The 27,922-nt window shown below is 44.9% G+C and overlaps 1 protein-coding gene across 1 annotated transcript in view; it reads left to right on the plus strand.

Moving 5' to 3' along the window:
• Positions 1 to 16: 16 nt before the first annotated feature.
• Claspin (claspin) overlaps positions 17 to 27,922 on the plus strand; it is a 41,751-nt gene continuing 13,845 nt past the window's right edge. The window contains exons 1-12 of the mRNA XM_084578041.1: positions 17 to 1,287; positions 2,277 to 2,421; positions 8,048 to 8,371; positions 12,948 to 13,015; positions 14,125 to 14,352; positions 15,367 to 15,624; positions 17,461 to 17,612; positions 20,924 to 21,039; positions 22,074 to 22,114; positions 25,389 to 25,491; positions 26,262 to 26,408; positions 26,927 to 27,091. Of these exons, the coding sequence (XP_084434167.1) occupies positions 327 to 1,287; positions 2,277 to 2,421; positions 8,048 to 8,371; positions 12,948 to 13,015; positions 14,125 to 14,352; positions 15,367 to 15,624; positions 17,461 to 17,612; positions 20,924 to 21,039; positions 22,074 to 22,114; positions 25,389 to 25,491; positions 26,262 to 26,408; positions 26,927 to 27,091 (2,708 nt within the window). The 5' untranslated portion in view covers positions 17 to 326. The remainder of the gene's footprint in view (positions 1,288 to 2,276; positions 2,422 to 8,047; positions 8,372 to 12,947; positions 13,016 to 14,124; positions 14,353 to 15,366; positions 15,625 to 17,460; positions 17,613 to 20,923; positions 21,040 to 22,073; positions 22,115 to 25,388; positions 25,492 to 26,261; positions 26,409 to 26,926; positions 27,092 to 27,922) is intronic.

A 27,922-nucleotide genomic window follows, 5' to 3' on the forward strand; every position in this document is an offset into this window, starting at 1 on the left:
CGCAGCGCTCTCTGCAGTCAGCAATTCAGCAGCTGGCGGGAAAAGTTTTCGCGCCAAAGCTGGCAAGTTGGCGAAGAGGTTAGTTTCATCATGCCGTGTTAAGCTTGCAAGTGTACACTTTTCTGCGAGTTTCGATGCAGATTTGAAGAACGAGCATATCTGTGCGGATTATTTCAGTTGTTGTGCATTTCACCTGATAGCCGCACCTGATGCCGATTACACAGAATGAATGCTGAAGTCTGCAGCCGGTTCACCTGAATGTCCGGCTGGCTTGGCTGCGCAGCCGCGTAAGTTTCACCCTCGACCTACTTCTGTGATACGTAAAAATGGATCTGCTGTTGGTCCATTCGGAACAGGCTTCCGACCAGTCTCTATTTTCTCAAAGAACGGAAACGACCATCGAATCGGGCTCAGTGAACTCTCAAGCGGATACAATGCCCATCGGAGGGGCTACCCAAGAACTTCCGCACTCCAACAAAGATTCTGAGTGCTCAAGTCTCAGGACAGTAGCTGATAGCATCGAAGTGATTCCCGAAACAGAGGAGTTCTTGTCTCAGGAAGACAAAGCGGAGGTAAGCCGCGACACGAACTTGAAACCTGAACCTGCAGACAGCGCAGCGTGCCCAGTTGTTCATGACAACGTTGTTCAGCAAAACTCTGCTTCCAACTGTTCAGAAGCGAGTGAAAAAATTTGCACAGAAAGTTGCACGAACGATATAGCTTCACCAAACGCCGACGCTTCACATCACGAGATATGCGAATCGGATATCCATGTTGACCGATCCGCTAGTCATCTAGAAGACGACAGGAGATGTAGAACGAGCAATCGATTACTCAACTCTGATGACGATGGCACGAATGACACAAAATTGCACGCGGCAGATCATTCGCCGGATAGGGAAAGCGAATCTCCCCGACCACGCGTCCGCCGCATCTTCGGCAGCTCTGACGAGGAGGGCGAGGACGTTAAAGACTCGGTTCCTGCCGGTGACGGTGAAAGTGCAGGTCTTGAGGATCTCAAAGAGGCAAAACAGTCGCCGGACAAGGGGGATGAACTTTCCCATTCACATGTCCGCCGCATATTGGACAGTTCTGACGAGGAAGATGGTGGTGCAGCTAACTATTCGAACCCTGCCAGTGACGATGAAGATGGAAATCTGGAGGGTCTCGAAGAAAGCACATCTTCTCACGGCACCCACAAAAAGGGTCGAGTGGAACGAAAGTCTGCCAAAAAGGCGATGGAAGAACTGCGGGAAATATACAGCACCAGCCAAAGAATGACGCGAGGTGAGAATGATGCGGCTTTTGCTGCAGTATTCCTGTTTCTCGAGTTAATTATACCCCTGTTACACGGGCGTTTTCAACGGCAGTTCAGTTGGCGGTCAGTTGAACTGAACGGCAGTTAGCGATGTTACACGGCAGCGCCAACTGCAGTTGAAATCTCAACTGCGGTTCAGTTCAACTGAGGTCGGCGGTCCCAGTTGAACCAGTCAACTGACAAGGTGGCTGTCAGCGGACGCGCCGCATCGACCGAGTCGGCGGCATTTCCAACCGCTGTGCGTTCTAAAATCAGATGAAAGGTTGCTGCCTTAGCTAACGCAAGTCCCAGCCTGCAACTTTAAATACTCAAACGAGTGTCAAAACACAAGTGCGCGAAGCGGCACCAAAAGACGACGATTAAGCAGCGAAGCCAGACGCACCTTAAATGGATTGATTTGGCTTTGTGTCGAGTTCATTTGTTCCATACCCGAAAAAGAAAACGCGTGCAAAATGTGCAATTTAATAATATAAAGTGTGCAAATGTTGTACAAAGTAATTTATATATGAAAAATCAAGCGCTTTTTTTTAGTAAGAATTGCTTGCATGTGGAGGATCACGTGATTCAACTGAGGTTCGCGATATGTTCCGTGTAACTACAGTCGACTGCCGTTCAGTACAACGTCAGTTGGAACGCTGAACTGTGATATAACTGAACGGCAGTTGAAATTGCCCGTGTAACACGGGTATTACGCCTTCGAATTTACAGCAATTGCACTGGTTATTAGATATTACCGGCTAGTAATAATCCATAGTTTAAGGTATTATACACTAAGTTACTCAGTGTACCAATCAATCTGTTGCATGGACAGCTGCTATCAGTTGCATTTAGGCATACAAAATACTAATAGCGACATATTGAAAGCTAGCCATAAAAAAAGGTGGTAATATGAAAGGGTTTGGCTTCAAGTAAAGTGTTTTGCACTTTTACAGTCCTTATGCTGTGTACTGTGCTGCAGAAAAACGAATGTCGCTGCCATACCACGAGCCAGAGAGGCTGAGCTTGAAAGCTTTCCTTCAGCAAAGACGGAGTGGTGAATCACAATCAAGCCCTGTATGTAAAAAGGAAGAAAAGACCATTGTTCCACCACAAGAAAGCTCAAGGTATGCCTTTTTTTTTTTTTTTTAAGCACTGGAATAACTTTTCGTTTTCATTTTTTTAAGGGGGGAGGCTACCCTTGAACACCAACTTTTTTATTTCTTGAGGTATTCGAATGAAATTTTCAGGGTATGCCCATAGTACACACATTTGAAGAACTACCAAGTTTCATGGAGCTGGGCTCATCGGTTCTCAAGTTAGAGGAGTATATCAAGATAGTTTACATAGGTCCCTAGGGGCGGGCCTGGAGAATTTGCAAAATGTGCTAGCAGTGTGAAATTTGTTATGGTCATTCCTGGATAGTTTCCCCAGGGCAAAACAATTCCCTTTTTCCAAATTTCCTCTCTGAAAAATTTTAGTACAGCCCCAAATTTAGTGTTCAAATTTACACCTGACTTAACGATATTTTCCCCTTCATGGATCACTGCCTTGTCGTGGCGGAGGGGCTTGCGAAACTCGATGAAGTCGTGAGCTCTGCTGTGTAGGGCCACCCAAGATAGACAGGTCACGGCAGAGAGTTCTGACAAAATGTGATTCACTGGAGAAGGTAATGGCAACCCACTCCAGTATTTCCTGCCAAGAAAACCCTATGGCCAGTCACAATACCATTAAAGATATGGCGCCGGAAGATGAGCCCCCCAGGTTGGAAGGCGTCCCACATGTTACTGGGGATGAACAAAGGGCGATTCCTAGTAGCTCCAGGACGAATGAAACGGCTGGGCTAAAGCCAAAAGGACGCTCAGTTGTGGATGTGTCGGGAAGCGACCGGAAAGTCCGATGTTGCAAGGAGATATATCACATAGCAACATGGAATGTAAGATCTATGACGCAAGGTAAACTGGATGTCGTCAAGCGAGAAATGGACAGATTGAACATTGATATCTTGGGTATCAGCGAGCTCAAGTGGACCGGAATGGGAGAATTTAACTCCGGCGACCATTATGTGTTTTTTTGTGGGCACGAATCCAAGAGAAGGAATGGGGTTGCTCTCATAGTAAACAGAAGAATGGGCAAAGCAGTGCTAGGGTACAACCCAAAAAACGACCGAATGATTTCACTTCGGATCCAAGGTCAGCCTTTCAACATAACAGTTATCCAAGTCTATGCACCGACCACTGCTGCTGAAGAAGCTGACGTTGAGAGATTTTATGCGGACCTGCAATGCCTTTTAGACCGCACCCCATCATCAGACGTGGTTTTTCTCATAGGAGACTGGAATGCTAAGGTCGGGAGTGAAGAAATATCCGGAATTATAGGCAAGTTCGGTCTTGGCGAGCCAAATGAAGCTGGGCAGAGGCTAGTAGAGTTTTGTCAAGAAAACAACCTGACCATAGCGAATACTAATTTTCAACAGCCCAAGAGGCGCCTGTACACATGGACTTCACCGGACGGTCTGTACAGGAATCAGATCGATTATATTATTTGCCGGCAGAGATGGAGAAGCGCTATACAAGCAGTAAAAACAAGGCCTGGGGCCGATTGTGGCACCGATCATCAGCTTCTTGTTGCCAAAATTAAGCTTCGATTGAGAAAAACGCAGAAAACTAGAAGGCCTTTCAGGTATGATCTCGATCAAATTCCATTAGAATATGCTGTGGAAGTGAGAAATCGATTTCAAGAATTAGATCTAGAAGACAGAGAGCCCGAAGAAATGTGGACTGATGTTCGTGATATAATACAAGAAGTTGCTACTAATGTAGTTCCAAAGCAAAAGAAATGCAAGAAAGCAAACTGGTTATCTGAAGAGGCTTTGCAAATAGCTGAGGAAAGGAGGATGGCAAAAGTTATGGGGGAAAGAGAAAGATACAAGGTTCTCAATGCGGATTTTCAGAAAATAGCAAGGAGAGATAAGAATGCCTTCCTGAACATACAGTGCCAAGCAGTTGAGGACAACAGCCAATTAAGGAACACTGGAGCTCTGTATAAGACAATCAAAGATATCAAAGGAAGCTTCTGTGCTAAGCTGGGCGTGATAAAGGACAAACAAGGCAAGGACCTCACTGAAGCCTCAGAGATAAAGAAGAGGTGGCAGGAATACACAGAAGAACTGTACAAGAAGGACCCGAATGTGCAAACCCAACATAAGACGGTTGTGATTACTGATCTCGAGCCGGGCATCCTGAAGAGTGAAGTTGAATGGGCCTTAGCCAGGCTTGCTAAGAACAAAGCTAGCGGAATTGATGGTATTCCAGCTGAATTGCTTCAAAACCTCAACCATGACGCTGTTAACATTCTGCATACATTATGTCAGAAGATTTGGACAACCCTGCAGTGGCCACAGGATTGGAGGAGGTCAGTTTATATCCCCATTCCAAAGAAAGGCAGTGCCAAAGATTGTTCCAACTACCGCACGATCGCGCTTATTTCGCATGCTAGCAAGGTGATGTTGAAAATCCTCCAAGGTAGGCTGCAGCAGTATGTGGATCGGGAGCTTCCGGACGTGCAAGCTGGTTTTCGCAAGGGCAGAGGAACTAGAGACCAAACTGCTAACCTTCGCTGGATCATGGAAAAAGCACGAGAGTTCCAGAAACCCATCTACTTCTGCTTTATTGGTTATGCGAAAGCGTTTGACTGCGTAGATCACAGCAGATTGTGGCAAGCTCTCCAAGAGATGGGAGTTCCAATTCACCTCATTTGTCTCCTCAGGAACCTGTATGAAGGGCAAGAGGCCACAGTCAGAACTGGGCATGGTCTTACTGATTGGTTTCCGATCGAGAAAGGAGTGAGGCAAGGCTGCATACTGTCGCCCTGCCTATTTAACCTATATGCAGAGTGCATCATGAGGAAGGCCGGTCTGGACGAGTCTTCAGCTGGAGTGAAGATTGCTGGAAAACGTATCAACAACCTTAGATATGCGGATGATACCACTTTAATGGCAGAAAGTGAAGTGGAACTCAAGAGACTTCTGATCAGCGTACAAGAAGAGAGTGAGAAGTTTGGGCTTAAACTGAACATTAAAAAGACAAAGATCATGGCGTCTTGCCCTATCAAGTCCTGGAGCATCAATGGACAAGAAGTGGAAGCTGTGACAGATTTTCTGTTCTTGGGCTCCAAGATTACCTCGGAAGGAGACTGCAGCCATGAAATTAGGAGACGCCTGCTTCTGGGAAAGAGAGCAATGGTTAGCCTTGACCGCCTAGTAAAGAGCAGAGACATTAGTCTGCCAACCAAGATCCGTATAACTCGTGCTATGGTCTTTCCAGTTGTGATGTATGGATGCGAGAGTTGGACTGTGAAAAAGGCTGACCGCCGAAGAATTGACGCGTTTGAATTGTGGTGCTGGCGAAGACTCTTGAGAGTTCCTTGGACTGCCAGAAGATCAAATCAGTCGATATTGTCGACCATAAACCCTGACTGCTCATTGGAGGGTCAAATTTTAAAGTTAAAGCTCAGCTACTTTGGTCATCTGATGAGAAGAGAGGAGTCGCTGGAGAAAGATTTGATGTTGGGAAAGGTTGAGGGTCGCCGGAGAAGGGGTAGGCAGCGAACGCGTTGGTTAGATGGCATCCTCGAGGCACTGCAGATGAAGTTATGTGATGTTAGGAAGATAGTGAGAGACCGGAAAGCGTGGCGTGACATGGTCCATAGGGTCACGAAGAGTCGGACACGACTGAACGACTAAACTGAACTGAACTAACGATATTTTAATTGAGTGCCCCTAATTACACATGAAATATTTTGAAAAAAACGAATTGTCTTGCCCTCAGAAATTTACTTAGGTATGTAACAAAAAAAGCCTCATGAAAATCCAATAAGCGGTTCTTGAGCTACGACTTTCCCTAGCAGCCACACCGTGCAAAAAATTGATTCTGAGAAAACAGCTCTCAAAGGTTGAGAGAACAATAACTTTTTGTTTCTCAAGTTATCATGATGAAATTTTCAAGACAGGCTCATGACATTAACAAATGAAAAACCACCGAGTTTCATAGAATTGTGCACGCTAGTTCTCAAGTTACAGAAGCATATCAAACTGGTTCGAATAGGTCCTTTATATCAAGCCTGGAGATTTTGCGAAAGGCACTGGCATTGTGCAATTTGTCATGCTGATTCCTAGATAGGTTCCTCAGGGCAAGACAAAGCCCTTTTTCCAAATTTTCTTGCTGAATAATAGCATCGAATTGGATTTTTTGTTATCAATTAGACCTATGTTGATTAACCAAATTAATTATGACAAATTCCAGACATATTTTGAATACATGGGCTTGCCTTGCCCTCAAAAATTTATTCAGGTACAGTCGAGCCCACTTATAACGGCCCCACTTAGGACGAACACTCGCAATTATCACGAACAAGTCCGGTGCGGCCGTCAAAATATACTTCAAGGCTATGGCGCTCCGTCGATCTCTGCTACAGCGAACATCTGTGCGACTAGCCGATCGGCTACAGCGAACGCTTTGGTGCCGCGGACCACTTTCCTCATTCTGAGATCCGTCGATCCTGTGCTCTGCAAGCCGCGACAATCGGCATTCCCGATTCCCCCGCGGCATTTCACCCTAGCATGATGGGCGGCGCAGACGCAGCAAGCGGTTTCCCGGTTTATCTATCGCGGCATCTCGCCGGAGGAACGAGGAGCGGCCCAAACGCGACAAGCGACTTCTCGGGTTATCTTCCGCGGCATAAGCGCCGAAACGAAAAAAAAGAAAGCTAGCCAAGTCTGCACTGAATGCGTGTCGCACCTCGAGGCATCGTGAGCGACCACGCAACGTTTAACACGTTGCACGAAACCGTTCAGAGGGCACGACGAGAGATCGTAAAACGGGCAATCGCATAAATTGCGAAAGGCGAACAGAACGTACGAAGTACAGACAGCCAACAACGACAGCAAGCAAAGAGCCGTAGCAGACGACGCGGGGAGGCGGAGACCGACGCGTCAGCGGCTGCAGCAGCCAATAGTAGTCGCCCGATCCCCCGCGTTCTCGCGGAGCGCGCTTTGCCCAATCGCAGCCTTGAATTCGAGCGCGGGAAACTTGAAAGCCGCCACGAGGCTCTCAATCGGTAGCAAGCCACGCCTCGACCGCGCCGCCGTCGCCGCCGCCGAGGGTGGCAGAAGAAAGCGCAAGAATTCACAAACAAAACAAGACCAAGATGGCGGCGCTCAGTTCGGCGGGAGAGGAATGGTGCGCGCGCGAAGTTTGGGAATTTTCGGCGCTTGCTCGCTGCTCCGCAGCTGCCGCCGCTTGTTAAATAATTAATTTCGAGTATTTCTATGGCGAGTTGGGCATTGATAATTACAGAAATGGTAGTTTATAAGACATACTACCGGAATATATAATCTTCCAAAAATCGACTTTTTCGCGATTTTTCGGTTTTCAAAGGTCGCGTCCCCCCTATGCATTCAGGCAGCCTTGTGGTAACAGAAAGATATTTCTTTGCATTACTGTGTCTAAAAATGTACCTTGTGGTGAGAGAATGAAGTAGCGCAGATGTGAATAGGAACCAGTTTTCTTTGTAAGCTTTTAAGACCTGTAAAATGCATCCACCTTCAATTTAAAACTGCAAATTTTAGTTATCTAAACTGCCTTCTGCTTTAAAATGCTGTAGCTGATGACTTTGCATGTAGGCTATGCACTGTGTAGCATTGGGTTCTTTACATCCTTGGATCTTCATATCTCTTGTCTTTTCCATAAACAGCTCTGACTTATCGCTTGATATGGCATCTTCATCTGCTGGGCCTACTGACCACAAGCCAGCTGAGCCGTCAACAACAAACGTGGCATCTCCTGAAAAATGGCCAGCAGGAAACAGTGCACAGCCAAGTTGTGATGAAATACCAGAAGTGCCACTACTTTCTTCTAGGCGCCGTCGAACTTTAGAAGCCCTCGCTGCCGGCACAGTGCCTTGCCTGAGCAAGGAACCTGTGATTCTTCTAGATGATGATCATCCCAAAGGTGTGGACCATCTGCTGAAGCGATTGGTAAAACATTCCAAGATGGAGGACTCAAAGAAGAAGAAAGAGTAAGTAAATATGTCTTTGCTTGTAGTTGACTGGCATGAGTTTTTTTTTTTTTTCACTCTGCCCTTCAACAAGGGTTTGTATGTGGCAAATAACTTTCATTCATGGATTGAATACATACGTCATACTTAGAATGCATAAAAGAGGGTGCACTTGTGAGCCATCATTATAGTTTCCTTCAAGTTTATCCAAGGCAAATAACTCTTAAAGACTCGAACCCTAGAGAGGTGCTGGCAGCCTGGAAAATGAATATTTCCATTCTGAGAGTTCTCATCTTGTTGTAATGTTTAGAGCAGCTTGTGAATGTTAAGAGTTTATGCATATGAAGGTGTGCCATCTGCAAGCAGGAACTCTCCATTACAATGTAACCTTCTAAGAATTTTTGTAAATTGTTCCTAGGCGGTAAGCATGCTTTAAGATCAAATGCTATGGCTTGTATTCGAAGTTTGCGTCATTTTTAGAAGTTTTATTTTCACCCTCACCTATTAACTAGAAAGACAGAAAGCGGATGTGAATTCGGTTGTGACTGATATTGGGATTAGCCAGTTTCGGCATGTGCAGAAATCAGGGGAGGGCAAAAATGAAACTTTCAAAAATGATGCAAACTCATAATGTGCTGCTAAAGAATCTGTGAGTTCTTTTAACGCAGCAGCATTAAGGCACATGTCTGCCTAAACCCTGGGGTCAATATGGAATTCCCTGATTGCATAACATAGTGATGACGTCCCAGGTCGTGACGATAGCGATGGCGATATGGCGATGGCGATATGGTCGTACCCTTTTGAACGGGCGATCACCCAGTGGGATCTGACCAGAAAAAAAAAAAAAAACAAAAAAGACACACACACACAAAAAAAAAAAAAGGAAAAAGGAGAGTACAGATGTTAGTTCACTCCACGTCTTTACGCCGCTCTGGCCGCACTGCTCCTCGTGTCCACCAGAACTCCAGGCGTCTCTTCGTACATTCCACGACTGCACCAAGGGATAATACTCCGCTCCCCTCTTCATGTGACGCCGCGGCCCCGTCGGTGCTTCCCTCTGCCGTGTCAGCCGTGTTGCCTGCGAAGCCAAGGGCGACCGGCAGCGACGCAGTGCGAGGGGCGGGAGAAATCGCTACACATCCAAGTATCACGTGCTCCACAGTTTCCTCCTCCGCTCCGCAGAGGGCGCAGTCGGATACGCACTTGCTAGTGAACCTAGATCGCCACTGCCGCGTCCTCAAGGCTCCACACCTGGCCTCAGCCAGTAGCCCGCTCCCCACGGAGTTGTCATACCATGGTTCAGGACTAATCCCTGTCTTCTGCGCGCTGTACAATGCCAGAGATGACTTCTCCTTTGCCCTGCGCATCCACTCAGCTGTCTCAGCTTCCTTCACCTTCAGCTTGAGCTTCTTCCCCTGGCTCACCGCCGGTACATCCGAGAGGCATACTGTTGGCAGATGGTACCGTCTCTGCAGCCTCGCTAGCCGCCTTGTCCACTTCGTTGCTATTCCAGCATACACCAGGTGGATTAGCGTCTGATGTGCCAGGTTACTTGCCGGGAGGCGCATCAGTCGGTCCTCATATTTTGCTTTGGCCGCCGCCTCTCTCGCTGAGAAAGAGGACCATCCGACCTCGCCCTGGATTCCCTCCACCGCTATGTGTTTGGGCACCCCTAAAGCTACCCGGCCGACTACCCTCTGCTGTCGCTCAAGAAACTCCCGGGTGCCGGCGGAGATGCACAGAACTGCATTTGAGTATGTTAGCGCTGGCACCGCCACCATTTTCCACAGGGCTCTCGCCACCTCGTAGCGGTTAAACGCCCAGAGCGACCGACGGCCCAACATACCCCTACAGCGTGCCGTTTTCCCCCGCATTTCCCTCTCGTGTTGCCCGAGGTAGTTTGCCCCTGCCGACAACTTGACGCCGAGGTATTTGGCGGAATCCACCCTCTCTATTTGATTTCCCTGAAGTTCCCACCTGTGCCCGCTCAGCTTGTCCCTTTCGCCCCATGCCATCACTACACACTTTGCTGGGCTGAACTTCAGTCGACGCTCGCTCATTCCCGCAGCACAAATGTCCAGTAGTCTCTGTAGCTCTTCTGGTGTCCCTGCGAGGACCGCAAAATCATCGGCATACACCAGCGCTGGTATACGTCGCTCGACCTTCACCCCGGCATCCAGATGCTCAAACCGACATCCGTGCCCAGACACCTCCAGCTGTTCCGTGACCCCTGCGACGTACAACATGAACAGCAGTGGTGACAGTGGACATCCCTGTCGTAGCCCCTTCGGGCTCTCCAATAAGCTAGTCCTCTGACCTGCCCACTCCACGCACGCTCTGACATCGGCGTACAGCTCTTGCAGTAGCTCGATGCTGGACTCCTCAAGGCCAAAACCCCGCAGGATGCTCCACAATACGGCTCGGTCCACATTATCATAAGCCTTAGCGATGTCCAGGAACGCCACGAAGAGTGGGTTTCCCGTTTGCTGTGCTATTTCTATGCACTGTGTGAGGACAAATAAATTGTCCTCAATGCGTCGTCCCGCCCGGAAACCATTTTGGAGCTCCCCAAGAGCCCCATTTCTCTCTGCCCACGCTTGCAAACGGGCCTTTGCAACCTGTGCGGCCACTCTGTACAGTACCGGGGTCACTGCTATTGGCCTGTAGCTGTCCAGGCACTCTTTGTCACCGGTCCCCTTATACAGCGGCTTTATTCTTGTCAGTCTCCAGTCCTCCGGGATCTTCGCATCCTCCAGCACCTCTGCGACGGAGTCCTTCAACTTTGACTGTGACTTTGGCCCCAGTGCCTTGATCAGGCTCATGGGGATGCCATCGCACCCCACTGCGGTCCTGGCCTCCACCCTCTTCATTGCCCAGAAGATTACCACTGTTGTGGAAAAAGAAAATATTCAACAAATGGGAATTGAACTGCTGCCCTTTCAAATGCAAGCGAGGCTTGCTACCTGTATTCACCACTGAGGTGTGCTTGTTCAGTGCAACCACCTCATACCGTAGAGTCAACAATTGCACATTGCAGTACATCAGTGGTTAGCTGCAATCAAGACCATTAATTAGCAATACTAATAAGCACTGCTGAACAACACTAAAACTTACCTCTACTACTTCACTATTCTAATTAGTACCACAATTGGCATTATTCATCGGCATTACTAATTAGGACAATTACTTAGCAACAACACCTAATGACCATGCAGCAGTGCTATCGCATCAACTGTTAAAGATACTTACATGCCTCCTAATTGTTGTTTTCTTTTAGTCATAAAAACAATTTTACAAGAGGCTTTTGTTGCATCATTTCAGCCTTGGTCAAAAGTTTTATAGCCACATTGTTTGCTTTCTGGTTGTATTGTTGCTGTGTTCAATTATGGTTAACCAAAAGCATTTGAAAGCTGCCTGCAGCATGTGTTTATGAGGAGAGCGAAGACTATTTCTTTTCATAAGTGAGGCGTGGCAGTATTATGGACCCATCTTTGAAAATGAAAAGGTCTTGAAAGGTGTAGATGAGGCTACTCCCCAGCCTCTTCAGTACGCATTTTATGTTGTGTGTTCTCTTTAGCATCTTTCTTTCTCAGCACTGGTCAACGCATGGGTAGTTCTGATCACCTCTGAGAAATTTGGAACTTAAGGGGTGCCAGATTCTCCACTATGTGGGTTTTGAAAAGGAGGCCTTGTGACTGGGAATGTTGACCAGGGTTGTAAGTTATGAGATAGACATTACTGAGCTAAAAACTAAAATGCTACTTGCCAAAATTAACCGTAATCTTATAGCAAAACCCATTGAAGCCGCATTTCTCGAGAGTTGGAAGCTTTGTCCATGTGTCAGGATCTGGCAGGACAAATGGAATCAAAGGATTTTACGGATGGAAGAAAGGTGTTGATATATGACAACATAATGTATTTTGCATGCACACTACTACATTTTGTACTTTTCTATTGTGCATGAAGCCCATTAAGAGGGTTGCCAATTACCTCTGGGCAGATTTTTGCTGAATAGTGGTTTGTTGGTTTGCATGACTGCAGACATGTAGGGCAATTATAGCTCACTGTGGGGCCATTTGATTTCAGGTGTGAAGAAAGTGAAAAACATTATTTCTATTTTTACAGCTTGAATTTATTGCAGTGAAGTTGCTGTTCACTTTTGCTGCTGTTGAACAGCCACAAAGATCTTAAGAGTTTTGTTTGGTTTATGGCATTTAATATACCAAAGCAACCCAGGCTTTGAGAGATGCCGTATTGGAGGGCTTTGGAAATTTCAACCACTTGAGGTTCTTTAATGTGCACTGATATCACACAGCACACAGGCACCTTGCTTTTTGCCTCCGTCGAAAAACAGCCACAGAGGCTGTTTTTCGATGGAGACGGCCGCTGTGCCCGCATCTTGATAGTTGAATCTTCACATTTAATTGTCTGAGCAATCACTTCTTCAGGAAGTAAAGCTGAATGAGACAATAGTAACCATGGAGAATATGAGCTGTGGGGCATGAAAGTTGGTGTTCACCTTTTGTTCATGTTTTAAATTATTTAATTGGCATTGTGTAGCAAGATTGGGCTACATGGGGACCACATCTAATTTCAGGACTTTAAAAGCAGCTGCTATCGTTGTACCAGGAGTCATTGAGGAAGGTACTGTACCAGAAAAAAAAGGTTGGTGTCCATTTTTTTTTTTCATTAATAAAAGACCCATGAAAACCTATTTACTAGAATGATCAAACGTTCACTACCAATAGGTACCCCATCAATCCTCTCTGCAAAACAAAAATTTTTAAGCTAGCTTCATTAGCACTGAGCATATGAGCAATCAAATATGATGCTCCTCCGGTCCCCCCTCAACTCAACCCACGCAGACGCGCAAAAAAAAAAAAAAAGAAAAGAAAAGTCGCGACAGCGCTCCACCACGCCCCGTCCCGCTCGCCTAACTTGGAAGCATTCAATGAGCAGCCATGCCCAACAGCCCCACTGACGTCAGTGGGGAGTCCGCGCGGCAATGCATCGCCCAAATCGACTGCAAGCGGTCGCCAGGACCACTTTTTAAAATTATTTGCAAATTTTCGGCTTCACGTAAAGCTTTCAAATCTGACTCGAATACTCACAAAGACCACCTCTATGAATTGCTTCCATTATAATTTTACCCCAAGTAGCATTTGAGGGGCCCTTTAAGCTCATTAGCAGGTCTCCTGAAAAGAAAGAAAAATAGATAAAAAAAGCACATCATAATCGATATGAAATTTTGACGTGCAACGTTTTTTTGTTATTCATTTAGTGCACCTTTTAATGAAGGCTGCATCAGTGTGTAATAAGGCTTTATTTTTTTGGGCAGGTATACGGGTGCATAAGTAGCTAAGGCTACTATGTGCTAAATACACAGTAAAAGCTCTTTTTCTTTTTTAGTGTGGGTATGTTCAGCATGCCAGCAATGTTACACAAGGAACTCGTGATGGACTCGGTGAACATGGATGGAATCAAAAAATTTGTTAAGGCTATGCGGAGCTTGAATCAAGAGGAGTTTTTTTAATACTCAGTGACTGGACCAAAGAATTAGATCGAATTATTGGAAGTTCGAATTAAGCTGATGGTTGAATTTCCTAAAAACTTGAAAGCTAGTGAAGGGTCCAAGAGTGTTCAAAAATGCTTTTCTTTTTAACGTTACAAAACGAGTTTAGTGCAGTGTTCTGAACTTAATCATAGAAGGTATATGCAGAGAAGCATTAAGAAAATTGTACAAATTGAAGGAAATGATTCAAACCCACTTTCAGGAGTGAGCCAACTCACCATATTGAAAGAGAAACTCCTGAACAAAGTTCGGCAGCAGCGCAACCGCTCCCGAGAGCAACGTTACCTGCAACGCTGCCTTGACAACGAAGAACTACCACCAGACGGCGCAGTTCACTTGGACGACAATGCACCAAAGTCTCCCCTGGCACTCGCTGATGAACTTGATGAAGAAGAAAACGACTTTTCAGATGACCATGAGACATCGTCAGGTCGGTGCTTCTATTTTCTTGTCTTGAAAGCATGACTGCTTGCTATGCTTTCACTGCCTGCGAAATATTTATGTGCAGACCTTAGCCATGGAGTTTTAGCTATTGCTTCCCGGATGCCATATTTAGGTCTTCTGTCACTTATAGCTCGGTTATCATGTTGAGCAGAAGGTTAGAAATCTGTTTATTGGTGGGAAACCCAACCCAGCTGCAGAAAGATGCAAACAAGCAGCCCCTCATATAATGTTCAAATTAAAATTATATTTTGTGAAATGGTATGTTTTAAGCACATATAGAATGATTAGTCCCCATATGAAGCAGATAAAAGAAAGGGCTAGGCTAATGCATACACGGAATTGGCTGTTGGAGGAACCCAACAAGCATTCCAAGGAGCCCACAGGTTCTCCAGAACTCAGTGTGAGGACCCCTCATGTAGTATAAAACTTAGCTTTTTAAAAACATTTCCCTGGTCATCATAAATTTGTAGTTCACACTATTTCTCAACGTCTTCTTTTTTTTTTGCTCACTCATACTTTATGACGATTTCTGTCATGTGCTGTAAAGTGCGATGACAAATTAAACACCCTTATTAATGTCGCAACCTTAGTTCAAATTTTAGTGCCAGAAGTGTTCATAGTAACTAACCTTTACATGTTACTACTAGCAGGATGTGGTATGGATGCAAACTGTGAATATTTTTCTACCGATGTCGGGTAATTTTAAAAACAATAGAAACTGTTTCCTCATTGTATTATTTGCGGCGCTCTTGGGAAAGATGAACTATATTATTGCAAAACTTTAATTATGCTATAGTTATGTCGAAACATTCATTAAGGAATTCGGACCTAAATGAACCATTTGTTTTGACACTGGTATGTCTTTGACTCTCCTATTTCTTGACGCAGTGAAAGCTAAACTGTCTCCCTCTAATTGTTTCTCTCAGTGTGTTCAGATCTCGCAGCCGTTGAAATTAAGGTTTTGGTGCAGGTAAGCAAATAACTGACTTGTGTGCAACAGGTGACGAGGAAGATGAAGGTAAAGATGGAAGCAGCTCAGATGAAGAAGTGGTTCTGAAGCTCAAGAAACGAAAAAAGAAAGTGAACCCAGTCTCTGATGATGAAGATGAGGAAGATGGGGGAAAAACGAAAAGTTCATTTAGGAAAAAAGTCCTAGATGAGGAAGAGGAGGACTCGGATGGCGAGCTTCACTTAGAAATGCCTCAATTTTTCGACACAGAGGATAATGTAGATGATCCAGCGATTGAGGATGAGAATCGTGAGTTTGTTTTTTGTTTTTTCCTGTGTTTTCCTGCATGCTGTTGTCATGCTCTCGCATTTCTGCATGTGCTTTTCCATTTTAGTATCATACTTCTTTTCTTGTGTAACAATTCTCGAGGCCTAAGATGAGCCAGAACTTGTGTCACTTATACAGTCATCTCCCAATAGTGAAACTTGGGGTGAATGAACAATTTTTTTGCTGTTTTAAAATCCGCAATATTGAAAGGGGTACTACTGTTCAGTACACTTGTTGTTGACAGGACCAAATGTTTTGTCTGAGCAAACAAGAGTCCTTAGTATAGTTGTCTTGCTAAAATGTACCAATGAGCAGCTGACATGTATCCATACACCAGAGTACTTTTTAATGAAAGCAGGTTCTGTATTATCTCTAGTGGAGGCTGTTTGGTTTTGTTATTATATTTATGCAATAATATAACGTAGAAGCAGAGCTTCATACATATATTATCGCGTGAAATGTTTATTATGCTTGGCATGTAAGCATATCTCAGTGACTTGAACATACCTGGATCTGTAAGACTTGTTACTATGCTTGTGGCAGAAGGGAAGTATATGTTCTGCCTTGTCTTACAGTTCAGGTGCATTCCATCAGCTGGGAGGATGTACTCAATAGCAGCGCTCTTTTATAAAATGTTTGAGCTAGTGCAGTGCTTTTAACGCAATAGCGTTAAAGGCCCTGTTCACAAGAAAATTCTAAGTTGACGGCATTGTGATAAAAAAATTGGTAGGTGATGTGGCCAGACACTCATTGGTCGGCATGTTGCATGTCGTCATGAGGCCATATTACATGGTCAAGTTGGAGGGCTGCCAACTTGAACAGCTCCTTTGAGGTGGGTGGGTGAGATGAGAATCTAACACAATGGGACCCTTGGATCTCAGGTCGGGCATGCTACCTCGAGGCCATGAAGGCATGTTCATAGACGTAGTTAAAGCAGAGCTTTCTCTCTCTGTTGGGTGGTCTTTTACGTGATGTGGTAACTCGAGTCTGTATGCTGATGAGTATGTGTGAGATAATAAAGGCAAAATTTTAAGTTAAATTTTGGAAAAACGAAGGCGTCTTACGTATATTTTTGGGTGGACACCACGGAATGGTGGGCTCCTATACGTAAGCAGGTCAAAGCCATGTTTTCATATTTTTTTTCTGTAAATTCATACTTTGGTTTATGAGAAAGGAAAGGCGCAGTATCTGTTAGACTAGAGGGAAGGGAGGAAGGTGGGAGTAAAAGAGGCCCCATAGTGGAGGGCTGGAGTAATTACGGCCGCCTGGGGGCCTGTAACGTATGCTGATATCACAAAACACAGGGCTGCCTCTCCATTTATGTTAGGTTTGAGGAAAGGGAGGTGCAGTATACTTTTGGGTAGACACCACAGAATTGTGGATGTCCACATTTAATTAGATCAAGTTCTCTTGAAGGTCAGAATTTAGTGCCATGCAAAGACCGGCTCTACCTAGCAAGACTGAATGCATTCTGCAGTGAATACGTTTGTATCAGTGTGGAAGCAGGCAAAATAAAACCTGCTGATCATGTCCAGTGCAACGATAGCTCTAACAATGCATATTCACACACTGGAAGAGGAACTTGAAGTGCCACACGAAGCTAACTAATATGCATCAGGCAGCAGCACACATAGTCAATTCTGCTGTTCAGTGTCACATGCGGGAACAGTCGCATTCGCCTTGCAGTACCTCCAATCACCGAGTGTTATGTCAACACGTGCACATGCAGTATTGCATTTTCATGAACCCATTGTCAGAACATGTTCACAGAAGGGGAAATCACTAATTTTTTATTTTTCTCTTGTACTAAATGAACAGAAAGCCTTGTGGATTCCCCCCTGCCAGCAAACAAGGAGAAAACTGTTGAGACACCTCTGAACCAGAAATATGGAGCATTGCGAGGGTATCAGTCTGATGAAATGGAGCTCTTCAGTCCACTGACTGGGCTTTCTAGGACACAGTCAAAAACGGTGAGCGGTCTCCCAACTTCCTCGTGGTAGCTTTTCACTTGTGGTTGCATTCATGGTGCCATGGCCATCCAGCACCACTACATGAAGTTGTCTCTTTACCATTACATGCGGCGTTGATTCCTGAATGTTCATTTCCCAAGATGCTTATGCTTAGGAAGCTTCTGTGCGTGTTTTGAAGGTCAGCGATTGCATATCTTGGGGATCATTACCTTTTAGGCTGTACTGAGGATCGGGAGTGGCGGTTTCAAGTGCATTGCGAAATCTTACAAGCGTGATATCGGCTTACTCTGCCCTCAGGAGTTTGCTCCTGATAAAACCTCACCACAGTCAAAACTAGATTTAACAAAGATCTCCCGATTCCTCCTCAGGCGCCCATGGAGCCTAGTGCTTTGATTAACTCGAAATAACCAATTTGGTCTGTAGTGTGGAGAGCGCCCAAAAATTGATTGCGAGTCAATAGTAACATCGGGGAGCACCTTCTCCTGCTTTTACCCTACTGTGCCGTGTAAAAAAATATTTATAATCATGAATTGAATTGCCCGGATGATGGTAGGTGAAGTAGTGGATGCCCATTATCTGCTGCGGCAGTTTGCTGGAACACCCGAAGGGATAAACTGGGCGCACTTCAAGCTAAAGAGGAATCCATGCAGTCGTTGCTTGCAATGTGTGCACAGTTGAGCAAAGATCACCGATTTCTTTGCTGGAAGATAAATTTCTAGTCCCCAGGAGCTCCTCTTGTTGAGGTAACAGTTTTTGTTGTTTCTTTTTATACGCAATAATGGTGTCGGCTCCTGCAAGCCACAGTTTCATTTTCGTTGCATTTATACTTCGCTAATGTGATGCTGTGGTAGCTTTCTGATTTCCGCTACATCGTATAATTGAATCTATCTAATTAAGTGACCGAGAAATGCCGCACTCACTTCAACGAAGTTCCAGATTTAACAAAATAGTTTGTAACTTCTCTCAGCTTCGTTAAATTGAGTTTTAATTGTATAATGAATGTGGATATTATGAATTATTGGATATGTCCGACTCTTCCTAGATATTCTTAAATAAATGTAATAAACATGCAATTTTTACTGTATATATATTGAACACAGGTCGCAAAAAAATGAATATATATCGAACCCAACGCTAAATGGGAGTCAGGTGACAACTTTATTTCTGAGAGATTTTAGTGAGGGGCTGGAGATCAGAGGCTGCGAGCCCTTTTGCCACAACACATATGACTGTCCTCTCGTGAGTAGCAGCTTCTGAGCTGTGCAGCAGTGCCTTCCGCTGTTCGGTTGTGGTGATTGTTAGGTGCGTGAAGGGTAGAAGCTGATGTTCCCAAACGAAATATGGTAGTGTGGCTGATTGTGAGCAGAATTTGCATTTTAGTGTGTTTCTATTTGAATCTATCGAGAGTAGAAGCATGCGTGGGTACCACTTATTTTTTTATAGCCGTTGCCACACGTTTGCTTGAATTCCGGTCTGTGAATACAGGGTCGGTGACAGTCAGTATGTTGATGTAATTTCTTGGTAGGTTTAACCCTTTGAGGGTTCTTGCCGTAAATGTACGGCGGCGGTTTTCCGTCCCACAAGGTTTTTGCCGTACCGGTACGGTTTCAATCCTTGATTTGAATTTTCGCGACCTAATGATGATGCATGCTTACTGCCAGGTGGCACCATCTCCTAGGACTTACAAGAAGCACTTGAAATCTTTATGGGCGCTTCCGTGCAGGGGATAAACAGAACTGATTCCAAGCTGCAGCTTGTGGCCTAGTCTGTGGCAACGCCCTTGAATGGTTTTGGTTATCCCCCCCCCCCCCCCCCCCCTCATCTTTCCCTCGTGATCGCAATGGAGGCGCGCAAAACTTGATTTTTATATTTATAGCCAATCCCGGTGCAGGAGCCACAGAAACAGATTTTCATCTTTATTGGGGCTGCTGTTAGCTTGTTTATCATTGACGCTCACGAGGCATTCCTGCTCTCCTTGTAGTTTTCTGAGTTTCCCGAGTTTTAAGTGTGGAGCAACACTGACTCCAAAATACGGTTCCTAATATTTTTCTACAACTAATGCTTGACTTTATTCGTATTGAACTGTCAAAATCTGCAATAAAGTAATTTGACCATCTGGGAAAGTTTTGTTCAAAAAAATTTGACCCTCAAAGGGTTAAGGGCTATCCCTGAATGGAGAAGCCACCTTGTCCAGGAGGCCAACTCTCGGACTGAGGGATGGGTCCAGTGTGAGCCGGAGTGCAGATTAAGGTGACTTTCGATTGCGGTCCTGGGGCACCTGGCATGAGGTGTGCGCTGGTGGAGACATGGCTTTAGGCAAAGTTGCAAAAAACTGCTATGCTTTAGCTGAAAATTGTGCAGACACAGGCTGCAGCAGTAGCTAGATTGATGGCCACTTGTTCTGCCTGTTCTGGAACTCTGGGACGGTGTTTAATATACAGCAGCTGTTCTACCCTGTATTCGTCTGTAGCAACTATGATCATGACTACCTTGTGATCATGTTCTGCGGCATGTGTGTGACAACCTGGGGATCCAAGTGTCAAGCAGCGCACGCTCAGATGGCAGGCTTCGTTACACTGCAGGACTGTCTGCTGGTGAGGTGACAAGCATTCACGTCAAGGTTTGCACTTTTACCTCGCACTCAACAGCAGCACCACAGAAGATAAAGCAGTGTAGATGGTTGCAGCCCTGCAGTAACCATCCTGCACACAAGTCAATGGTCAAAGAGGTGGTGAAAGCAGCGATATCTTTCCCTAGTTTCTAAGCTATGCAGCTGTGATATGGGGTAGCTGCTTCAGCTGATGCTTGACCCACAGCCGTCGCTCTCTATTAGCGCTTTGCAGAGAAGTCAACCTAGCTGGTGTTTGGTGTTTAGCAGCCTCCTGAATCACAGCAAGCACCTTCGGAACGAAGCCTAAACTTAAAAAAGGTCTCGTTCTTTGTTTAGCAAGCATCACACAAGTTGCCTTTCATCCACTGACGAAGCTGCACCGCTATTGCGCACATTTATTTTTTAATTTTAACAAAATTTTATATTACAATTTTCGGCTGTATCAAAGTATTTAACGATTTTTTGCTTGTACTTTCACACTGTAGGAGCTGGTTGGCGTACCACAACTTACGCATGCAAATAAATTCATTCATAATTTTTGCCAGTGCATCATTTATGCGCATTTCCCACCATGATGCCACGCGTCTCCTTTAAAGAAAAAAAATGAATTGTTCTCACATTTATGCACTGCGCTTCACTTTAGGCCTGATCACACCTTCCTAGGATGTTTAGTGTAACTGTTCTGGTGTGCCTGCTGCAGGAAACCCCAAAGGAAGGAGGTGCATCTGCATCCAGCAGCTTTCAGGAGAGTCCGTTGTACTCAACTGTCTCCAGAGCTCCAAACTTAGAATTCTCACCCTTGGCTGGAACTACTGGGTCTGTTGCTATTTTTATTGTAAAGCATTTTGAAAGAAGCAGTTACAAAAGCTTGACCCAGTTGTAAAGTGCATGTCTTGGGAAAAGAAAGCAAAGATAGTTTTTATTTGTGAGGATAGAGATAACTCAAATCAGCTGCTTTTTTCTTCTTTTTTACTGCAAAAGCACTTCTAACAGCATACTCAATTACGCCGATTTTTGGTTTCTATCCATCTAAGTGAGTATTACTACGGCAATAAGTCTAACAACCAAGCCTAGCTTTGTTATGGTTATACTATCACTGGATTCCAAGGAAAGGAAAGCGTAGCAGGGGGCGGCAGAAAGTTAGGTGGGCAGATGAGGTTAAGAAGTTCGCAGGGGTCAAGTGGATGCAGCTAGCACAGAACCAAGTTAATTGGAGAAATATGGGAGAGGCCTTCGCCCGGCAGTGGGTATAGTCAGGCTGGTGATGATGATGATGATGATACTATGACTTGCTGCTTGTGACCATAACTAAGGTCAAACACAAAGCTAATTGGACCTAATTAACAAAGAAGCTAAACTAAGTGAAGCTCCTACTAGTGAAAGATAGGTTAACCAAGGGAAACAGTATGTATGATGTACTTTCGCATGTAATACTTCCACTTAGGCATAGCTAAGCTACTCTCTTGTTATTTTTTTTTTTTGTTCTTGTTTTTTTTTTTAATACCTGGACATTGTTTTAGGCTAACTACTCACTACATTTATCGCTTATCTCAGTGCCATGCATCATGCATGTGGAGTCAAAGTCCTGGCAGTGCTTGTAGTTTTTTGAGAAATGTTTAGTGCTCTCTTGGCAGAGGGAGCTATTGTTGGTGGTGTGAGCCTGAAAAGCAAACAGTCGCCTCTGAAGTGTGTTGAGAGAATAAATATCAGTTGTATAATAGATGCAAAAAACTGGCTTTTAATCAGAGAGCATGCAGTGCACTGTGCATGAAGCACACACAAACACACATACTCATATTTCCATGTGATGTGATACACCTCTGATTGAAGATTCTTGCTGTCACTTCCAGGCCTTTGACAGCCTGCAGGTCCCTTCGAAGGCAGTTTTCAGGTAAGACCACATGCTGCAGTATGCAGAGGCTCATCATACGCTGCCTTGCCATACGATATCAGGGCTGCTGTTGCCAGTAGCGTTGCTCGAAAAAGATTTGAACAGAATAGCAGGAGCTTAGTGTTCTTGGTGGCCACTGTTCACCTGCATTTAGTACACATTACCAGTCTTGTAATTTTTGGGTTGAAAGATTCGTTGCTCATTCCAGATTCTTTTAAGTTTTTTTCATAAGCAAAATGTGTCAGCAGTTTGACTTATAAAAAGTGCCTATTGGCTGAGTGAGCGTAGCACATTATTCATTATTAATTTAAACAGCACGAACACGAAGACAAGAAAAAAGAAAGCCACAGTACAAGCGCTGACTCGCAACTATGCCTAAGCCCTTTACTCCGAGGCCCAGATAAAAACAAACATGAAGAAAACGGAACAATCACGTGAAACAACCGTGTTTAACTTAACAATGAATAAGTACCAACTCGCCCAACAAAGTATCTTGGATAGCATATTATGTAACTTTTAAATTACTATTTTAGATAATTGTGTTAAAACGGCTGATTGGGCTAGTTGGTATGAATTCATTGCTACGGAGCAACGCACACTGACGATGGGCAAGGAAGGACACACAAGGCACTAACTGACACTATCAACTGAATTTTATTGGGAAAAATGTATTCCTTTATAAATGTGTTGCTGTGCTACAAGTCACGCGGTTAAACAACACGTGCCTCTGGTCAATCAACATAAGCGGTCAATAAACAGGAATTCTTTTTTATGCAGTTAATGTGGTGCTGCTAACACATGAGTGCCCCGCTTTTTGTATCTGATACGCCTCTGCCAGCTCTCAGGTTTCTTGGTTATTTTATCTCTGTGCCTGGAATTGCAATGCTCGGCTAGGTTCCTGAAGGGCCGACTTGAGAGAAAACGAAAATGCTCTCGTAATCGCTTATCAAGGCACCTGCCTGTTTGGCCTATGTATGTTCTTCCGCACTTCAGCAGAATGCTGTAAACAACACCTATGGCACATTTGGCATATTCGAATTAGTGCCGACAGTCACAGCCTGCATTGCCGTGTGACTCGGTCCTTCTATGGGCCCATGCACAGATTTGGCCAAGCTTCTTTGGAACTGAAGACACAACTTGTACCCCATATCTCAGTCCTACTTTCTTCAAACTATGAGTCATTTTATGGACGTGTGGCACCGCTGCATATTTTTGTTTTTCTTTTGGTTGAGGGTCAGTGGTGCCTGCCTGATCTTTTCTGCCACGCTTGAGCTAACCTTTGCTTACTGACACAAGCGGAAAGTCGGCGCTTATCAACCACGCCAACTGGTTGTGAAAGCTGCATTTTATATGGTGTGGAAGCATGATTTCGAAATGGCCAATCCTAAGCAGTACCCCTTTATACAATTTTCGAGTGAGCAGACCTGTAGTTGAGCAAGGGCTTTGCTGTCCAGAAATCGTAAGTCCAGCAAACGTGGTCCCTAAGAAAACTCGACCTCAGGTCCAAAAAATGTAGTTCATTGCCCTGCGGAAATTCCAACGTGAAAGAAAGACCCGTTGCGCACTCCTTAAAAACTTTCCATGCATCGTCGTGAATACGAGGCGCCACATTTCTTTCGACTATGACAAGGTAATCATCCACAAAACGAAACACGCGTGCAATTATCCCTCTGAGTTGGGTTTGTGTGTGGCAGTCAACTTTACCGAGAAAAATGTCGCTCAAGCAGGGCTCCACACATGATCTGCTACAAACACCAGCTTTCTGTACAAACATGCCACCACACCTAGACACAAAAGTCAATTTCAGATCAGCGCCTTGTGTGTCCTTTCTTGTCCGTTGTCAGTGCACACTGCTCCGTAAAAATGAATTTTAGAGGATCCACAACTATTATTCAGGCCTGTCTCTGGAGCAACCAAAGTTGCTTTGGCAAATTTCTTGCTATGGGCATGCAAACGGCGAGTCCTGCATGGACTATTAGATCAGTGTTTTAGACGATGGAATGGCAGGAGCCTTTAGAGGAATACAGTAATAATGTCAGATGCTCAGATTCTCTCATCACAGTGGCAGACTTTCCAACATGTGAGCAGCGCAGGTGTGACGAAATGGTCTGACGAAAGCTCTGACAGAGTGCCAGTGCTCGTCCGGTTGTGCAAGCCTCGTTTTCAGTATGTTCGATTTATCATTTCGAGTGGGCACCGTCCAGTGCCACACAACCATTGGAACTCGTGACAGTGCAAACGCATTTTGAAGCGGGCAATAGGTCGCGGCTGACGGCTTGCTTACGTTGATGAGTGATGGATAGAAGAATGGACAACTGTCGGGAAAAAAAATTTTTTTACCGCATAATGATTTGGTTTTTTAATTGGAGATTTGTAGCGCCCATCCCACGTCATAGCCTTTCATGGGCATTGGCTGGGACCACGCCGATAAAAATACTTATCTGTATTTCTGAATAAACAGAGGTCAAATTAAACAAGTATTTAATTGCAAGTTTCAGAGGTTACGGAGAAGAAAAGAGCAGGCAGCCACGGCCACCAACGTACCCCTACCCTCCGGCGCCGCCGATTGGTCATGGTGCCATTTAGGCTTTATCCACTCTTCCATGGTTTTACCTGGTTTCGACTTCTGTCCCTGTTTTGGACGTGCGCAGCTTAGAACTATGCCTCCCTATCGCGGAGGCTTTTCTTTGTCATGTGCTGGACGCCAGACCGCCCAAACGCGGCAGCGCATAGTTCGAATTACCTGTAGCGGAACAGGCTTGCGTTTGAATTAACAGGCTTTTTTTATACACAAACCTCTATGGAGCTTGGCTGGACCAATTAGTGTAGTTCGAATTGTCATGGTTCGAATTAACAAGCTTTCACTGTTATTCTCTCTTCCCCCCCCACTTCCTAACCACGTTTTCTTCGCCCACTTTATTTTAGGATGCTGTAATGGTTTACTGTAGACTGTTTAACCATGCAGCCAAGTCATTAGTAATTGAATTCAGAAATTCCTTGAGGTGCCATATGTCTGCATCACTGTGGCCTGCATGCTCTTTTTTGCAACCTTATGAATGCCACTGGGCTTCTTAGGGAATAGAAACGTTGAGAATGACTGCTTCAGCGGCTGGGGCAAACAAGCTTATCTCTGCTGTTAATGGTGTCTGGCATGTAGTACTATTTCTCGGTAGAGGTAGCTGTTGACATTGGTTATATTTGTCCGCTGAGACTGCTTTAAAAACTCTTTGAGCTATGCCATCCCCACTGTTGACTGAATCTGTGATCTCCACAGAGGACTTTGCCAAGCCTTGGGAAGGTGGAACACCTACCCCCACCAATCCATCTCAAGACATGGAGGAGCTTGTCGGGCTTTGCTCGGGTAGCTTTGCAGCACGGTAAGTGGGCCGCAAATCATGGATTTCCCATAGCCGTGTCAGTGAATTGTTTGCAGTGGCGTACTTACTATCACAATGTGAAGGTGGTCACTTCAGGTTTAGATTAAAATGCCTGTAAGGCGGCTAATTTTTGCACGAAGGTTGAACTTGATATGTGCACTTAGGTAACCTCTTGATTCCTCTGTCCTGTACTGTTATATATATGGCAGAGTATGTAACAGGAGCACCAGGAAGAAGTTATGACACACCACTATTGAGCGAAAATCTCTTCGGTCAACTTCGCAAAAGTCATCTTAGGTTCGACACCTTAGGTGTGCTTTAGGTGTCAAGTAGCAGTGATGCAGGCAGAAAGGTAGGCATAAAGAACAAGCTTTCATGGATCTTGAAACTCCATTGGGTGAACTTGTGCCCCTGATTGAAATAAAGCAATTGAATGGCAGTGATGGAAATGCTCACACCTAACCGCTGTTGAGATCGGTATGAACCTTGGCTCTTCACGTGCACTCTATTAATGAATTGAAATCTTTCAGATTATGAGCTTGCATCGTTGCCAGAAGTCTAAAACATAACAGGTCGGCTTCTTGTGAGTGATCTTTTTGTGGACATTCTAGCAGCACCTAGCAAGGATATAATTCACTTTCCTTGATGAAGAGAGAATGGTAATGCTTTGCGTTAGGGGGATAATAAATCGAGAACAGTAGCTAAAAAGCAAACCTGCGTAAGCTTTACAGTTAATTTTTCTGCACTTTTTGCATTCTTTTCTATTGCAGCACTCAGGCAGATGAACCAGAGGAAAATGAGGACGATGATGAGGAGGATGTTCTGAAAGCCAGCCATGACGAACTGGGCGAGGATGAAGCTGACAGCGATGGTGAAGATGAACTGCCCGCCCCCAGCAAGGAGGAGCCTGCATTGAGGCAAGCTTCCTCGGTGCTTTCGGCCAGAATACAGAAGGGACCACCTGAACTGTTCAAAACCAGTGTAGCTGAAGACGTTTACTGCAGGAGCATTATTCATTTACATCCATTATCGGTTGACTTGTTTCATTCAGTTTATGCTTTGTCATTTGCTGGCTGGGCTATAGCATACCACACATCTCTTGGGGCACTTACACAAGCATGAGACATGCAATTGTTGCATGTCATAGTAAAGTCGTACTTGTCACGGAATAAAGTTGCATTGCTGGGCCATATGACAGCATCGTCCCATGACATTTTTTGCACAAGTACAATTTTGTTAGCCAGCTGACATGCAGTGCTTTTATGCCTGTGTCTTACGATGTGTTGTTGATACCAACACGTTACCATAGCAAGGCTCACTAACCTGTCACTGTGTCGCAAATAAATGCATGCATGTTGCATGTATGTCATAACTGTGACTCAGTGCAGACCTTTTCCTGTGCTGTGGACAACATAAACGCCTCATTGTTTTCCAGGCTCGAAGATTTTCTCGAGGAAGAGGCTGAACTTTCTGGAAGTGACGTTGGAAGCGATGGTGAAGAGGACGAAGATGAAGAAGGCGTGCTGGCCGACCTCATTGCTGCCGAGAATGAGAAAGAGGACACTGACCAAATCCGGGAGGAGATTGGCCGCTTTCACTTGTAAGCCTTTTCTTCAGTCATGTTTGAATTCTGCTGCTTAATTTGGGAATGTAATGTGAAGGCAAGAGATGGTCGCTATGGGCAATGGATTGGATTGTAAGGGAAGCCAAGTGTAGAAGGGAATTCACGAGGTTCGGTGGGTGGATGAGATTAGGAAGTTTGCACTGATCAAGTGGATGGTGCTGACACAGGAGAGGGTGATTGAGGGATATAGGGAATGCTTTTGCCCTGTAGTGTGTTTAGTCTGGCTGATGATGATGACACACTTTGTAATTGAGATTCATAACCAAAAAGGTAGCATCAAGAGTCTGCACATCAGTTGAACCCAGATATATCGAACTTGAAGGGTCGCGAAATAATTCAATATATCGGTAATTCGATATACAGAAATCGGCTTGAGACGCCGCTTGCGTTTGTGAAAAATGATACTGTATTTGTCGCATAATCAACCCACTCACATAATGAACCCACCCTCCACTTTTGCCGAGAAAATATATATATATAAAGCGTTAAGATCGGTTCACATGCAAGCGATTGAGCGAATTGAGCGGCAGCGACAGAGCGAAAACTTTCCAGCTTCTTGAAAATGCATCGCTCGAGCCTCTGTGACGGCTCAAAACAGATTTTTGCGTCGCCAGGGCAGAAATTGCAAGCGTTTTCGCTTGCATGTGGATGAACACAAATATATTAATGCAACTCCGGAAACCTCAAGTACTCTGTGTTTTTTTTAAGCTTGGTCATTTTAACAGTAGAATTCAATTGGGGGCATCCTATCATAAGAAGAGTAGTCCACTACTGCATGGGATGTTTGCTGCTTTTCCTTTGTATTGT

The sequence above is a fragment of the Amblyomma maculatum genome, chromosome 9, assembly GCF_055883805.1.
Source record: "Amblyomma maculatum isolate TAMU_Amacu chromosome 9, ASM5588380v1, whole genome shotgun sequence".
Classification (NCBI taxonomy): domain Eukaryota; kingdom Metazoa; phylum Arthropoda; class Arachnida; order Ixodida; family Ixodidae; genus Amblyomma; species Amblyomma maculatum.